At 39.5% G+C, this 17,653-nt stretch overlaps 1 protein-coding gene across 1 annotated transcript; it reads right to left on the reverse strand.

Moving 5' to 3' along the window:
* Nucleotides 1-3,130: 3,130 nt before the first annotated feature.
* On the reverse strand, nucleotides 3,131-11,857 carry LOC106913042 (cadherin-1-like). Its single transcript, XM_088010752.1, has 11 exons — nucleotides 11,670-11,857; nucleotides 11,024-11,129; nucleotides 10,182-10,270; nucleotides 9,791-10,000; nucleotides 9,004-9,144; nucleotides 8,501-8,656; nucleotides 6,744-6,891; nucleotides 5,126-5,298; nucleotides 4,585-4,713; nucleotides 4,130-4,315; nucleotides 3,131-3,966 (listed from the first exon to the last, which is right to left on the reverse strand). Exons 1-11 carry the CDS (start codon nucleotides 11,718-11,720, stop codon nucleotides 3,712-3,714), a joined length of 1,644 nt encoding a protein of 547 aa, XP_087866878.1. The 5' UTR covers nucleotides 11,721-11,857; the 3' UTR covers nucleotides 3,131-3,711.
* Between the last annotated feature and the right edge of the window lie 5,796 nt (nucleotides 11,858-17,653).

Genomic DNA, 17,653 nt, shown 5'->3' on the forward strand with positions numbered 1-17,653 from the left:
TCCTCACCTTTTACTCTCCCTCCCCCTCCCCTCCCCACCTTTCAATCGCGCGCAGCGCTCCAGGACATGCACAGTGGTTTCCTCTCAGCGGCAGAAAATGTTTGTCTAATCGTCAGTAATATAATAGCGCTGCATAAATAGTAAGAAATCCGATGGCCACAGCTAACTCAGCAGCGCTTCGCTTTCACAGACGGTGGAGACAACGTCTAACTTTTTTCGTCACTTAGAAAAGTAGCTCAAAGAAGGTAAGCTCCGTTAACGTGATGTTAGCAAAGCTAGCTGTACAGAGACACATTGTGATGACAAATGTTATCACTCACTGCGCTGAATTATTGTGCGGAGGTGTAGACTGACTTGTCGCATATATGGGACAACGCTATGTCCAAAAGTCTGCAATATAGTGATGTGACATTCAGAAACAGTCGATTCTTCTCCACGGCTCTTTACTTATTAGATAGGACTGGAGTGTCACTCACTGAGAGCCGTTGTTCTATCAGATAGCCATACGCTGTCAGGTTAGCATACATGCATTAAGCATTAAGAAATCCGACCGTCAGAGGAGTTGTCAGTTCACCATACGCAGCAAGTTATGATGAACATAAGTCATTAAATTGTTTTCAATGATAACTATATAGATATACATGTGTTGTCATGGTTTCAAAGTGTATTTAAAGCAGGCCTGGCTGCAGCTGGAGTCAACTACAACACACGACCGTGTAAAACTCACTTAACCGCTAAGTGAGGATGCCATACAACTGTTAATAACAAAATGTATGACAATCTACGTCATGATTCTATGTTGTTGATTAAATGAAATCTTATGGTAATGACGAGTCTGACAGATATAGCCGGTGTTCTATCAGATAGCCATACGCTGTCAGAATAGCATACATGCAGTGAGTACCATGCCAGCGCATGCGCATTAAGAAGTCCGACCGTCAGTGGAGTTGTCAGTATATGCAACAAGTTATGACGAAACTAAGTCATTAAATTGTTTATAATATGACATAATATGATAACTAGATGGATATACATGCGTTGTCGTGGTTTCAAAGTGTGTTTAAAGCAGGTCTGGCTGCAGCTGGATGCCATACAACTGTTAATAACCAAGTGTATGATGATCTACGTCATGATCCTATGTTACTGATTAAATAAAATCATATGGTAATGACAGCGTATGCAAATCTGAGCTAAGCGTACGACTATCTGACAACGTATGCTGATCTGACAGAACACCGTGAGTTCGTGCTAAGCGTATGACGATCTGACCTGACAGAACACCCGTTCTTTGTTCTTGTAATGCTCTGTGTACACTGCATCATTATTTTATTTTATTATGTACGTTAATATTTAAATTAACAAATAACTAAAACACAAGAACGAAAGAGCATGCAGAGCATGCACACTGCTCTTTGATTGTTTTTGTTCAAAGTGGCAGCTGTAATGTCTGCCATGGCGTCAGACTGCCTGGCTTCATGTACTGGGATAGAGAGTGAAAGCAGTCACGATGAGCGCCTTCTGTTTGGTCACTTCTTGCTTGTTGCTACTTGGTCCGTGTTCGTAGTTGAGCATTATTTACCATCAGGGCGTTGCCTCATTTGCTATGTTTAATGGTGCAGACAGTGGTGGTTTCTTATATGAGCAATATGGGCAAATGCCCAGGGCGTTATGTTTTTAGGGATGGCACGAGACCATCACACTTTTTAGCACAGAAATGGAATATTTAATATTGGTAAAATGTATTAAGTATTTAATATCTAGGTGTTTTATGGTAATATGGATCTTTCAGATTATTTTGAGAAGCAATTTCGATCATATTTTACATTTTATTGTGTCATGTAGCACGGGCCGCTGGTCTTGGTCTTGACTCGGTCTCGACTCCCCTCGGTCTTGGTCTTGACTTGGTCTCGGACCCCAAAAGTCTTGGTCTTGTCTCGGTCTCGATACACTCTGGTCTTGGTCTTGTCTTGGTCTCGGGTTAAGTGGTCTTGAACACAACACTGTCCTGTGTACAAACTTTTGTAGTAAAGGCGTATTCTTCTCTTTAACATATTCAAATAAAGCGTATCTTTGCTCAACCAACCAGGAGCTGTCTCGGACCCTCTTAAAAGTTAGAAGCTCCCTGCAATTTGTTTTCAAAATCAAACACTAGTTGTCACCTTTATCTAAACAAAGTGGAAGCAGAGTTTCTCCTCCACTGGCCTGGACTCCTGCTATTTTATGGCTTTTCACAGATCAGTGTGAATTGAATTTTGAATAAATCCTAGAATTGTAGCTTTGTACTTCCATTGAGATTTGTTTCCTTTTCAAACTTTCAATCCTGCCTTTTGGGGGGAAATAGCTTTTTTTTTTTTTTTAGGAAACTGTTCCATCTTTGTTTTGGGTGCTGTGTAGTTGAACTGATTTTTGGCAGAATGTTTTTATACTTTTTTTTTTATGATGTGCACCCATAGTAATAAGGTGGTTGACAACAGGGAGATTAATGGGTGACTAACAGCTGAAATAATACCATAGCTGAAGCAAGAAATCCCAGAGAATTCAGAGCAGAGACATTCAAACATCTCTATCATCCCTTGTTATGGACAACATGAGATCATGTGCCTTGGCCACATCAACACGTGGCAGGAGGAAGCTGGAATCGAACCTACAGCCTTCCGATTACAAGGCGACTACTCTACCCACACAGCCACAAGCCCCGACAAGGACTCAGCAAGGGTGTAGGTAATACAGTGTAATGTGTTTTACTGAGACATGGCTGCAGGGTCATATCCCCAACTCCAACATCCATCTAATTTTTGAATTTGAACTGAATTGAAATTTAGCTCAAATCATTAAATTAAATTCCTTTTAACTTAAACCATGATTTACAAAGAGTTCCCCCAAAACCATTAAGACAGTTAACCCTCACACCCACCATCATCATATGCACCAATCAGGGCTGTGTATTTGTCCTCCTTCACAAAGCTGGATTCTCTGTCCATCTGGTTTCTCACTGTTATCTCACCAGTCTCCTTATTAATGCCAAGCCAGCCGGCTGGGTCACTGATTATTTTATACCTGGACATTGTTATGGAAATTTTCCTTTAACAAAGAGTGAGGGAAACCTGTTTCAAGGACCAGAGAAAGAATATATTCTTAATCAGTATTTATTTGAAGGCTTTACAGCGTTTAAAGTCTCTGCTCACTGAGCGCAGTCAGGAGAAAGAGCCTGGAGCAGAACACAGCTTCCACTTTTATAGAGAGAGGTTCATTCTGATCGCAGTTTGATCATCTACATGATTACAGAACAGACAGCAAACACACGTCTTCTTTCACTAGGAGTCATGAGAGATCAAGAAACAATTCAATGACTTTATTGTAATGTTAAGGCCAGAGAAACTAAACTTGTTCAGAAGTATTTTTTATGAGCTCATGCATCACACAAGAATCATAATGCTGCTATGCATAGATTCGGTTAAAAATCATAGTAACCTTAAATTTTGCCACTACAACATCAAGGACAAAAATTGATTTAAATGACAAGACAAAGCAAGACTTTATAAGCAGTATGATCAGAAAAAAAAACATCCATCTATCAGTGTTGCTATAGTAACATTTCCTGCCTGATTAATTACCACTGGAAAACAAGATTGGTTCAGATGTACAACACAAATGAAATCTAATTTAAAGGTGTATGCTGTGTCTCTTCAGGTTGGAGGATTTTCAGGTTCCTTACATGACTTTCTGTTTGGCTGCAGTGTCTGGATCAGAAGCTGTGTACTGCACCACAGAGCTGCTCACAGCAAGGGCCTCACTTTTAGACACAAGCTTCTGTTCTGATTCAAAGATGGGAGGTTCATCGACATCCAACACAGTCACCACGACTGTAGCAGTGGAAGTGACCAATGAAACAGAAGGAGCAAAAGGAGCCTCATTCTCCACTGTAACCAGTAGAGTGTGCTTACTGGTCCTCTCAAAGTCCAGACCCTGGTTTAATGGAAGAAAGATCATAGATCAACTGATCAGACATTAACAGTACAATCACTTACCTATACCAGGTTTAGAAAATGTCCCTTTATTTGAAACAGTGTAATAAAGAATCATATTTAACATTTATGCTCTAGTAGTAAGAACCTGCTGTTCCTCCTACCTTAGCAGTAGTGATGATTCCTTCTTGTTTGTTTGTTCCTGTTTTCACAGTAAACAGATTTCCTGGATCTCCATCAATAATGCTGAACTTTGCATTCCAGGCTGCAGTATGAGGATCATCACTGTCTGTCACCTCCATCTTAACAACCAGAGCGTCGACTTTATTCTCTTCAACTTTGGCCGAATACTGAGACAGAAGATGTACACATAAGAAAAAGTTCCACATGGTTATTACTGAATCATCCATCATCAGTTTATGATTTGTTTTATATTTCATGGACTCACTAATAGCATTCAGAGTGATCTACTGCTTTACTGACCAGCTGCTGCACAAATCAACTGGGATGAACAAAACTGAATAAAACATTCTAAGTAATTACTATCAGACTGTAGAATCTGACCACCAGCTACTAAAAGAGGGGCAGATTAATAAAAGCAGTCATGTGTTCTACTTACAGAAGGTTCAGTAAAGACCGGAGCGTTATCGTTGCCGTCAGTCACGTTGATGATCACTCTGGTAAGTGCAGTCAAACCTTCTCCCTTCATGTCAGCTGCTTGTACTTGCAGTTCATACTGAGGGATTTTCTGTTGCAACAAACATGAACTTGAATCACCAACTTTGTCTACTGATGGCTACAAATTGTTAACTGCAGTGTAAAACTTTACACTGATGGATCGATTCCTGATCACTGCATCATATGTTGGAAAAATAATCTGAACTGAGTTTTATAAAACTTGCCTCAAACTTATTTAGTAAATTAAGTTATTAATAAATAATTAATAATAATATTTAAGTTATTCTCAGGCTCTATAGTTATAATTCGACCTTCAAGAATACATGAAGGCTGAATTCTGGCCAAAATGTAAAGCTACATGTTATAAACAGGAAATCTGACCATGAGGATTTAGTGAGACACTTTGACCCTAACAGTCTTTGAAATGTGCTAAAGAAATAAAGTCGACTGATTCATTGATTAACTATTGTTGGAATCATCACCTCTCTTTCCAGTCCAGTTTCATTAACTCTGATGACTCCAGTTCTTGGGTTGATGGTAAACATGTTGGGACTGGGCTGCTGTGGCCTCTGACTCATTATACGGTACCGGATATCAGAGTTATCAGTATTTGGCTCATCAGCATCTGTGGCCACAACCTGAATCACCTCAGAACCTAATCAAGAGGAAACATGAAGCAGGTCAGTGAGAGCAGAGACATCAGTTTATCAACAGAGAGGCTGAGCTGAACTGAGAACCTCTTCATGTCCAGCTGATGATTCCAGGTTCCTTTAGACAGGTCATTCAGGTCAAAGGTTTTTCTACATCTCGACAAATCACTAAAAGTCATCACAGTGACCTTTCTATGTCGATAACTGAGACTCTGCAATCTGTGGGAGATTTTTAATTTGTATTTGAATTGTCGCTGAGTTTGATGGGTGAGGCAGGATTAGATTTATATCACAATTCAGCTACAAGACAATTCAAAGAGCTTCACATGGTTTAAATAAAAATAAATTGCAGTGGTGTAATTTAAGAAAGCAAAGAAAAGTTAGACTAAACTTAAACATTTAATGAATATTTATCTTGTCCTTGATTTAAAGCACAGTTCTCAAACTCCAGTCCTCAAGACCTCCTGTCCTATCGTTTTTAGATGTGCCACACGTACAAAACACTGGAATGAAATGGCTTCATTACCTCCTCCATGTGTAGATCAGTTCTCCATAGTCCTGCTAATGACCTAATTATCCTATTCAGGTGTGGTGCAGCAGAGGCACATCTAAAAGTTGCAGGACAGCGGTCCTTGAGGACTGGAGTTTGACACCCCTGATATGAAGGAACTCAGTGTTTCAGCTGTTTTGCAGTTTTCTGGACGTTTGTTCCAGATTTGTGGTGCATAGAAGCTGAATGCTGCCTCTCCATGTTTGGTTCTGAGTATGCAGAGCAGAACCAGAACCTATGTCTGACAGCCACAGGGTTCTGCCAACTATCTAGTTGTTTGCCACCATCAGAGTGTGAATATTTGTAAAAAATAAAAATAAAACATTTAGAAAAAATGTGTAGCACCACTGAAAACACCGTAGAGGGTATGCCCAGTCAATTGGTGGCGCTCTAACACTGTCACAGAACAACAAAAAAAGAACTGAACGTCACCATGTTATTTATAAAAGTGAGGTGAATGTAGGATCCAAAGAGAGCTACAGCAGTCATAGTTTAAAAAAAAAAAAACATCTTACATGTATAAACTGAAACATGAAACTGAAGTTTTGAAATGTTTCCACTCTGGGACCCTTGTTCAGAAAAGATCACCTCTGGTCTCTCAAAAAGCCGGATCCATGTGGACAAACAACATAAACAACAACAACAACAAAAAACTCTTACGGATGCATCTGAAATGGTCTCCTTGTGACTGAGTCACAATGAGTTCATCAGCAAAACAAAGACGATGAACTTAACTGCAGGCTGAGGATGTAATTCAGCCTCAGTTTTCTCCTCAGCATGCAGCTAGTTCATGTCGCAAATGATAAAAGTTGCAAATATTTGTGACTTTTAAAATGATTACACTTTTGCACCCATATCTACATATGTAAAGTAAGACATTATTAATTTGTGTGACTTTACCTTTTTCTGAGGCCTCTGGAACTTCTCCCTTATAGGTAGACTGGTTGAAAACAGGTTTGTTGTCATTCTGGTCAATGACATTGATTATGATATCCATAGGCTCATCTGCACTTGTAGTGGATCCTGCTGTAACAGCATGGGCTGTAAGCTGTAAAATGATGCAAATTTTCATCACCAGAACAATTATATTGTGTTCCTATTTTCATTTCATATTGATGAAAACTCATTTTATTTTTACTGTGTAGTTTTTTGTGCAGGCATTAAAAGTTACTTAATATTAATAGTCTTCAATAATTACAATTAAGTATTCTGTAACAGACTGAGTTACTGAATGCTTTTTAGAGTCAAGTGAAGAAATGTTAATGTTCTGATCAAATCAGTGCAATCGTCTGAGGATTTAAAGATTAACATGTTATATCACAGATGTAACAAAATCAATTGGACAGAAAAGCATCAAGTTTAAGGCTGTTATCACTGTCATGATGTTGGTAAAGTGTTGGGCCCAAATGCAGAGAGGTGGAGGCAGCAGCTGAGTTTGGTGATTTAATGAAAAAAGGATGAAGAAATACAAAAATACATGAACCAGGGAAACAACAAAAAAAGAAGTCCAAAAAAACACGAGGAAAATACAGGGAGGCACAACTGACTGAAAAGAGTAGAACTGAGGATCCGGCAAATTATGGGGGAGAATGAGAGGCTTAAATACTGGAGAGGCTGAGAGCCAAAGATCTGAGCTGATGAGCTAATAGTTTGCAGGTGTGAGGGATTGGAGCAGGAACCAGGCTGAGAGGAGAGAGAACGTGGCACAGGAAGCCGGGAAGATACACAGGAGGACAAAGGAGAGCAGGAAATAATAGTAACAGTGAAGAAACCTGAAAAGCAGACACTAAAAAACAACTGGATCTAGAGTAACGAAATAACTAAGAAATAAACACGACTAAAACACAACAAGGGACCGACAAATAGGAAAATAAGACAGATCTAACCAAAATAACATCAAATAATGAAACTAGGATCACCATGAAAGCCTGAACTAAAGTGAATTAGAACAAAACTGATAAAACTTGATGACAAACAGAAAATCACAGAAATAGACAAAACTCGACCCAAGAACCCAGAGTCCTGACAATCACACCTGATAGTCCAGTAGACTCAGTTTGACTCCAGACCAAAGTTGCAACATTTGTTACGTTTTCAGCTGCTGTGGTTCTTTTTCACATGACACTGTCAAACAAACTTAAGCATTCAAAATATCTATTTACCTCCTTACCTGTGGTGGCGCTGCACCAAGAACCATTGAAGGAAGCAAAATAAAAACCTCAGAAGAAGAAGCTGAGCTCAACTTCCTTCTTCACAGTTGGGGGATTTCTCTTTTGTTTTTGGCAAAAGACCCTCTAACACTAGACATGAATCAAATAATGAAACTGTTTCATGATTTAATGAAACTAACTTTTACTAGTTTCAACTATTTTAGTTGTGTTTACCCAGAATGCTCTGCACTACACTCTACTTCCTGCTTTTTGAGAGGTCTCCGGTCTGCTTGGCATTCACATATGCATTCAAACTGTACCAGAGTTCACTTCATCAGAAATGAGTCTGAGGTTTTTGGGCTCTAGATTTCTCTGTTTTGGTCTCCATCAGAGTTTGATTACACATTCACACTTCCCCAAACCAACTGGACCTTTTAGTTATATTAAAGCAGCGAAACAGGACTGGTGTGAATGAGGCACCTTACGGATAGTAGAGAAAACACTGACCCTGTACTTGTCCTGTTTCTCTCTGTCCAGTCCCTGTGTGACATACAGATAACCAGTGTCTCTGTCCATGATGAAAAGACCAACAGGAGGCTGATCTGCTCCAGGACCAGTGATGCTGTATAAGATCTTCTTCGTCTTATCTCCATCAGAGCGGATCTGGACAACATAGATCAGGGTTGAATAGAGACAACAATCAGCAAAAACAATTCAGTGAAGAGAAAATTGTTGTGGGTAACAAATGTCTTTTGATTAAGACTAAGAGATGTTTTAGTTAAAGCATTTATTCTATGTTATTATAGGTATAAGAGACATGCAGGCCAGAAACAAATATATTTTTTCCATTTTGAGCCAGAATTCAGTTTTCCTAAACACAACAAGAAATGTAGAAAGTTTGTGGCCGATGTAAATACACGTTACAAACACATGATATAAATAAAGAGGAAAATACACTGGATGACATTTTTCTGGCATCAAAAACTGTAGGATATTTTTGTTCCTATTACCTGAACAATAAACTCAGGAAAAGGTCCTCTATAATTTTCAGCAATATTCATGGGAGGGATAACCCAATTTCTCTTCCTCCTCTTCAGCCCTGGACTGGATTTGATGAAATCCAGGACGGGGATCTGAGGATCAGCTGGATCCTAAGGAAACAAATATTCTGTCTGTAAATGACTGAACCTGTGAAGGTCTGATGAACGATGCAGCCTGGGTGGAATCTGGCTGCAATGGGCCTCAGAAGATGAGAATCAAAATAATCTCATAATCCTGATACTATGATGACAAACAGGTTACCAGGATGCTTTTTAGTCCACTATATAGTGGGTTTGTTTGATTAATATTCAAGTTTATTACATTCAAAGTGTTCATATGATGTAAAAAAAAAAAAAAAAAAAAAAAGCTTTTAGGTTTCCTAATGACCAGAACCGAGACATCATGAAAACAAAATGTTCTTTTTCACAGATCAGTCTGGATGCACCTGCAATAAATGTAACTTAGAGGAGAATCAGTCGATCTAAGTATTATAGTGACTACTTTTTTTTCTAAAAGATAACACACACATAGAAATGAAGGAGACAGTATGGTGCTGTCCTAATCATCTGAATGTATCACTTTATTTGAGCTAAATACTTCTCTCATTGCCAGCTGAGTGTTGAGTAACAACTAAATCTTCAAGCAGGAAGTTTATTTTACGTGCTTTGCTACATCCGGTATGTGTGTGAGTGTGTGTGTGTTTATTTCCTAGAACAACTTTCTTTACGTCCCACTTAATATCAGGTCTTAACTTACCTGCTGATTCCTATCAGAGTCCAGCTGATCATGAAGCTGGGTGTTGAGTTTATGAGCCTCATGATGAGATTCAGCATCCAGATGGTTGTTCATATAGTGATGATCCTGATACAGCAACCTGACAGGAAGAGTCATTTTCTGACCTTGTGAATCCCACACATGGACCGAGAAGTTCTGGTTCCCCTCATGAAGGACAGCCTGTCTATTTACCTGGACCAGGATAACAAAGGTCATTAGCCTTTAACTCTGGAGATGGTCCAAGCCCCCGTTGATGAGCAGGTATAGAGAAAATTCATGGAACAGCTGCTAACATCTCAGAGAGAAGGGCAGAAATAACCTGTAAACAATTTTCAGAGAAATGTAATTCATTCATGTTCTCATCGTTACTCACAGTTATTATTCCATCAGGCTCTACAACAAAATGGCTGTCATCTGTGCTGAAGAGAAACTGTGTGCGGCCCGTGCAGTCAGTGAAGACAACTGGAAATAAATAAATAAATACATCCATCATAACTTGTTAAATTAAAACAAACATATTAAATTCTTGCTGAAACTCAAAGTGAAAAAGTACTTGTTTAATATTCAAAAGCAACTTAAATGTTGAATTAATATTTGTTCTTCAACACTGTGAAAACTTCCATATTAGTTTCAAACATGAAATTACTGTTTAACAATGAATGCGTCACATAATGCTGCCCAAGAGAGAAATATTTTCCCAGTTTAACATGGCAGCAACCACAGTTCATTGGAAGTAAAATAATTACAAAATTATTCAACCTGATTGGTTTTATTGTTAGTAAAGTAAATGATAAACTACTCGCTAATGTCACGGATGATAATCTCAGACGGCAACATAAACAGCCAATGAACAATGTAACTAATATAAACTTTGCAATGTATATGAGAGAGAAGGAGGGGGAGCATGAAACCTCATTTAAAGAGGGCGGACACTTTTTCACATGCAATTAATTGAAGTCATAATATCTGTAGACTGTATGCACATACATTTTTTTGCTCACACAATTTAACAATATGGGATCTTTGTAGATGAGGCCCAAAATGATCTGAGACAGAAAGAAGCCATGAGATCTTTACTGAAGTCATAATAAAAGAGGTCTTCTTCTATTTGCTTTTTATTTTTAACAAAAGAACATAAAGCTTAAGTTTTAATATCCCCTCCTTCCCTCCATGTCAGGCAGTTCAGCTTTTCCAGATTTTACTCAATGCCCAAACCTTTGCCGAGTCTTGTGCCTTGCTTCAGGGCTTTGTTGCTCACTTTTAATATTAATATCTCTGACTCAAATCCAGGCTGACATGGTGATTCCTCTGCAGCTGCAGTCTAGAAGAGAAGAGATACATTTATATTAACAGCTAATTTATATTCTGCATTGCAGCTAAATTAGAACAGTAACTCATAACCCACAGAGGAGTCACGAAGGCCATATATATATGTATATATATGTATATGTATATTCAATTAAATGGTCAAACTGCCTCACTAGCATTCAGCTCTGCTAATGAGTTAATATTTGAGCCAGTTGTGCTGAAGCAGAGGTGCAGGAAACCGGCCTGGAGGAATGCAGTTTGAGACCCAGGTGTAGAGAAACTGTCTGAGCTGTGATGTCCCAATAGTTAGGTTTCATATATTTTTGGAAATGTAACATTTTTCAATAACAAAACAACAATAAATAATATTGTTTTGTGCATTTCACACGTTTCCTTTCAATTTAATATTCACCATTAATACTTTTATCTGTCAGCTACTAATAAAAGACAAAATGAAACAAAGAAACTTTAAAAACAAAAAAAAAAACAAGATATGGGGAAGTGTTAAAATCAAAGGAGTTTGCTGAGAGTGTGAAGAAAGAAACATTCTTACCTGACTCAAGAAGATCCAAACACTCCAAACTACAAACCAAATGGTCCCCATTTGTGTGTAAAAGCTCCTGTGTTTTATTTTTATGAATCAAATATTTTGGAGAGACAGAAAATTTAGTATGTCACAACTCTACTGCAGACTGTTATCCTCTGAGTCTGCAGTGTGGACACGTTCATGCAGAGCATGGCACGTACACAACACCAAGCTTGCGTAAGCACTTTAAGGTCACAAGTTCTGTTTGTTTTTCACCAGATTGATCATTTTAAACAGACTTAATTTTTCTTTCTTTTGTGTCAGTTTTTAAACTTTTCTCAGGTGCTGCAAGAGGCAGCACCCGAGAAACACCTGTGTGTGTGTTTGTAAATGGTAAATGACCCGTACTTGGATAGTGCTTTATCATAAAGCTTCACACAATATGTTCAGTCCAAGTGGGGGGGAGGAGGGGGGGGATGAATAGTGTGGCAATTGGAGACCTGGGGGAAAAAGAGGGAATGAGTAAACATGGCTAAATTCAATTCAGTTAATTCATATAAAACAATTTTCTTCAAAGAGTTATTGTAGATGGTGATGGGTATGGCCAGGAAAGACCTGCCTCCTGTAGCAGTCTGTATTACAGCAACACTGAAGAAGCCTCTAACTAAAGAAACCGTTTTTTGATGACAGACTGATGAAGAGGATGGTCAAGGTTGTTCATAATTTCCTTGATTTTATGAAAATTAATTCTTTGCAGGAGCTGCACAATGGTGTAGTTGGTAGAACTGTTGCTGCATGCGTGGGTTCTCTCTGGGTTCTCCGACTTCTTCCTACAGTTCAGAAACAGACCAGGTTAATTGGTTTCTCTAAATTGTACTTTTTACACTTCCTGTTTTGTCTTTAACTTATTTTTCAGTGTCTGGTTTGGTATGGTCTTTGTTTCAGTGGTTTTGTTCGTAAGCAAACCTTACTCAGTGTTTCCCCCAGAAAACTTGCTAAACCAGGTGGTCAAGGCGCCGAGGCGGTCCACCGTGATTTTGTATTAAAAGATGTTAAGTTGACAGGAAATGTACAATTATTACTGGGTAATTATATGTTACAGGAAAACATCTCCAGTGAAATGCTATCTAAACCCACAACTAGTCCTTGTCTTACATTAGTACCAGTCTGTCTTGTCCAGGTCTCTAATGTTCCTCGTTTGCCAGTGATACCAGTTTGTGAGCTTTATCCTTCCGCTCTACTGTGCTGCCTGGTTTGGAACTGTTGTGGATTATTATCATTAAAATCATCATTTTCATCTCTCAACCTGTGTCGACGGCATCTCCCTCACTGCCTCTCACCACAGCCTCTGACAGAATATCAATTATTTGCACTTCTGTTTAATCCAAATACCTTCACCTGCCAAGGAAACACACATCATTCATCTGCACATCAACTCTGATCATCCTTTACATCATTAGTGCTGGAAAAAGATCGGCTGCTCCTCCTCTGATTGGCTCTTTTTCTCTGCTTCATATCAGTGTCAGGTGAATGCAGTCAGATGCAGGCCCGGCGGCTTGGGTGGCCATTAGGGGGGACGTTGTCTGTCCACAGAGTCACCCATGCCCGCCTTTACTGCAAGCTAGTTCTTTCAATTTTACCTCAGAGTGGTCAACTTTCTATTATTCCTATCTCGATTTGATACAATAGGAGCTGGCTCCCACACTTCCGTATCAGTGCCCTCTGACTCCTGCACTTTTTTCATTCATTACAGCTGCTTAATCCATTCATAACATGTCGTAACATAACGATAACGTGTTTTTCAGAGCTACCTTAAAACAAAACATGAGCGCTAAGATCCTGGTGCTGGTGTTTTACCTGTGCAGCAGCAACGAATACCTGCTGCTGCTGTGCTGACTGGTACACTGGTGTGTGTTATAATCATGGCAGCAAACCAGCAGAAAGCAAAGACCTTTGCACAGTTTTTTCCTCCAAGCTAACAAAATGAGTTGAGTAATGTTTATATGCTGGTAATGTGAGCTAAATAATGACTAACTAATGGCAATAAATCACGTTAAGCTTGTTAACAAGAATAGCCTACTAATATTGTTATCTATGTTCAAAAGTGGGTTGTACTGGCAACATTTACTTGAATAACTTTTTGGGGGGAAATGTACTTATTAGAGTTGTTTTACTGTACTGTACATTTTTCTTTTACTTGAGTAGATTAATTTTGCATTTAAAGAAATAGATTTAAGAATTTGTAAGCCTTAGATTTCTGTAACATATGAGCTGTTTATGCAAATCTGAGCATAATTACTCAACATTAAACATGTCACTGTTTGTGTCCTTATTTTCTGTGTAAATAAACATGGTTATGTTATTTGAAATATTACATAAAGATTTGTTTATGTCTTTATATTAAAGTAAAAGCTTGTTTCGTGTGCCCCCCCACCCCCAATAAACTGTTGTGGAGCCGTTGCTGATCAGACAGCAGAGAGGCAGAGGAAGCTGCCATCAGCTGCTGCTCTTCTTCTATCATTTCACTAGATGGAGACATGGAGAGCAACATTTCCATTCACTGACGCACAATGACTCAACCTGAAGTAGTTTAGTTAATTATTAATCTCTATAAGTGGATCATCTGCTCCATCAAATGCTAATTATTTAATAATCTGACTGAATCAAAGACATTTTAAAAATAATATTTCATTTTGAAACAAAGCAGAAAGAAACTGTTCTGTTTGATGCTAATGGCTGAGACTGGAGTTTGATTCCTGGGAATAAAATCATGAAGCAGTTTGTTTAGATAAGAAAATAAAGAAACATCAGCTTTCTTCCACTTTATTAATAATTTAATAATCCTGTTGATTAGCTTTCAAACAGCAGGGAGATGAAACGTTGAGCTGAATTTAGAAGTGAAAATTTTTTCCAAACATCAGAAAACAGAAACAAGTAGGAAAGCTTCTGTAGACAAACTTCAAGTACAAAACAAAGCAAACTTACAGTTTGTTCAAACGATCCAAAGAGTTGAAGAACATCTGAACAACAGACTGAAACCTAACAGAACCACTGTAGAACCAGTCTAATGCCACACCTGTACAGAGACATAACAGAATTTTAATAAAGTAAATTATTAATATAGCTCCTATATAATCATTGATAATTATGTTAGTGTGGTGAGCAGAGTGAGGACAGTCTCTGTTTAAAACCAGGATCAGCTGAGCAGGTTCTGCTGATCCAGGTTCAAACCCTGATTTCACTTCAATCATCAATCTGAATTTAAAGTCAGTCAGATCCAGCAGCAGAAGGTGACAGCTTGTTCCAGACTCATTATTTACACATGCAGCTGTTTTCCTGCTGTTCTCAGGGAGGGGGGATGTTTGGAGGAGAGAACCTGAACATTCAACCTCCAGGTTTTACAGCTGGATTCTGACCTCAGCAGCTGGAACAACGACACAGATGAAACCAGCAACTCCTGGAAAATGGATGTTTGGATCTGATCAGGTCTGCAGATTCACTGACTGGGATTTATTCAGAAAATGTCTCAGAGCTGAGAAGAGCTGAGCTTCTTCAGACTGAATGCTGGGAAATCTTCACTCCTCCCATTCAGTGATGTTCAGGTTCTGAACTTTAAAACTAAAATCGATTGGAATCATTAGGAATTTGGTCCATTAAAAGTAGTAATAATAAAATCAAACACTTCTACTGTTAATTGAGTAAAGTCTGTTTCCACTAAGAACTGTGAGCGTTTCCTCCAGTCTGTGTTCGGCTTTAATCTCCTGCAGGAAACCAAATTTCCACGTTTCAACTGGAGTCGCCATGGCAACGCTTTTCAAACATTAGGATAGTGGGTAGAGACTGGATGAGAGCCGATGAGTTGTATTTATTTAGTGGCAGAGCTGCATTCATCCATTCATCATCCCTGTTTTCCTGCCATGCAGATTAATTTCCACTTATCTGATGCTTGGAGACCAAATGTCACAAACTGGGATTAAGAGAGTTGAGATGTGGAAATCTGTCACATTTAGAAAAGAAGCTTCATAATGCTATGATTTGTTCATCTTAAAATCGTTATTTTAAAAATAGTTGCCCCTTACATCAGATTAGACTTATTACTTTGAAGCAACAACCATTAGTTTAATTAATTAATTATGTTATTGGCAAACTAATATAAAGTAAAACTGATGTATGTGTCACACAGTGGAAATTTGTTTTTACTTTTTAAGTGTGGTTTATATTGTCGAGTGTTTTCGCTGCATGTTTTGTTTTTTATTCACTGTGGACTCCGAGAACTAATGGCTGATTCCAGTCACCTGCGTGGGGTGGGCGTGCCCGTAGGCAGCATACCTGGAACCTGCAAGACGCTGGCAGTGGCTTTTAAAAGGCAGAAGACTTCGCATTGGGAAGAAGAAAAGGGAGAATCCAGGAAGGTTCGTGACGGAGGACTGCGACCCCGAACGAGCCAGTGGTTGGCAGCAGAGGATACAATCAGTGGGAACTACGTGTCGGACCGTCAGCGGGCAGAGGGGAACTCTGCCCTGGTCAGTAAGTATCGTTTCCACTGATTGTCTGCAGGGATCCTTGCTGGGACAGATAAAACATCCGCTGTTCAGCGATCGCTCTCCTGGCCAGGTGTTTTTGTCGTAACAGGACGCCAGCGGGCGGCGCTTTACGCGGAGCAACTAGAGTGGACTGGAACGACCACAGGAGGCGGTGGCGCTGGGGCCGTGACTACAGGCTGGACGGAGCGCAGGATTCGCCGTCCTAACTGGATTTTATGGATGTTGGCCCTCTTGGACGATTTTAGTTTATCCTGATTTGGACATTTTAATATTTTTATTATTTTTGCACAAAAAGAAAACTGAGCCTTTTATTCCGTTGGGGAATAAAAAAGAAAAGTTAACTAACTGAATTGTCCTCCCTTGGTGTTACTGTTTCCCTCCTTGTCTGAGAACCCGGGGCTATCAGCTGACGTTAAGCTGGGCTCTGACATATGGAGGAACAAACATGCCTCAGTCAAGATAATCATCATTCATATCATAGTTGGCACCATAACCACATAAGCTAACAACGCTAACATCTTGTATTTCACATATTTAAGATTGTAATTTTTAGATTAAAAATATTTAGAAAATTATATTTATGTCCAGTTTTATTGGTACGACAGAGTTTTAGGGCCACACTAAGGAAATAATATAAAATGACAAACTAAGTGTATCTGTCAGGGTCTGGGTTTTTTCCGTTTTTGTCTTTGTTTTTTTGTTTTCTTTTCGTTGGTTTTAGTTATTGTTTTTCGAAGTACCTGCCATTTCCCATGGCATCCACTAGATGCCGCCAGGTATCAGAGCCCCTGGGATGCTGCGGGGGTGACCCCGTAGACACACCTGCAGCTCGTTTGGAGGGCGTGGACTGAGGATATAAGCAGCGGTTGAAGGACCGAGTGTTTGCTTACCTTGGTGAACGTGCAGTTTCCTCGTCGTCCTCGAGTGTGCCGTCTGCCCCGAGGTTCTGAGTGAGCTTATGACTCATGTTAAGAGTAACCTTCCTCGTATGTCTTCCCTCGACGTCGCTGGTGTTACCAGCTGGACGCCACTCCTCGTGTGCTCGCCTTCCCCCATCGTTAGTCCGTCTCCAGTGGATTCCCCTTTGGGACGCCAGAGGATCAACCGGTCCGAGCCCGAACCCATCTGGAGTTTTGTTACAATTGGACCAAGTCGGACTCCGCTCTTTCCGCCTCAAACAAATCTGTCCGCCCTCCAACGAAGCCCTCTCATCAAGCGCTCTGTTTATTCATACTCACCTTCAAACCAATAAGACGACCCGGTCGGCCGTTCCGGTATACTCGCCCTTTTCCTTTTTCCCTCCTGGAATCAATAAACCCATTATTCATTTATGTGTCTCTCCTGATTGTGTTCTTGCATGTGGGTTCGAAAACTAAATGCCGACATGACGGTGTCTGTGTGGTGGGAAAATTATAAGTTAACATCAGCTGATCATGTTATATTAATGCTTGTGAACTCTGACCAGAA

Source organism: Poecilia mexicana, unplaced genomic scaffold (genome assembly GCF_051168715.1).
Source record: "Poecilia mexicana isolate PSO_F unplaced genomic scaffold, ASM5116871v1 scaffold_12, whole genome shotgun sequence".
Lineage (NCBI taxonomy): Eukaryota > Metazoa > Chordata > Actinopteri > Cyprinodontiformes > Poeciliidae > Poecilia > Poecilia mexicana.

Bases quoted from the DNA above. Each gene is read 5' to 3' on its own strand.
- LOC106913042 (XM_088010752.1), bottom strand. From the start codon at position 11,720: ATGGGGACCATTTGGTTTGTAGTTTGGAGTGTTTGGATCTTCTTGAGT. The intron at 9,145-9,790 runs GTAAGTTAAGAC...TTGTTTCCTTAG, and splicing joins ACTCTGATAGGAATCAGCAG to GATCCAGCTGATCCTCAGAT. The intron at 6,892-8,500 runs GTCAGTGTTTTC...ATCATTTTACAG, and splicing joins AGAAACAGGACAAGTACAGG to CTTACAGCCCATGCTGTTAC.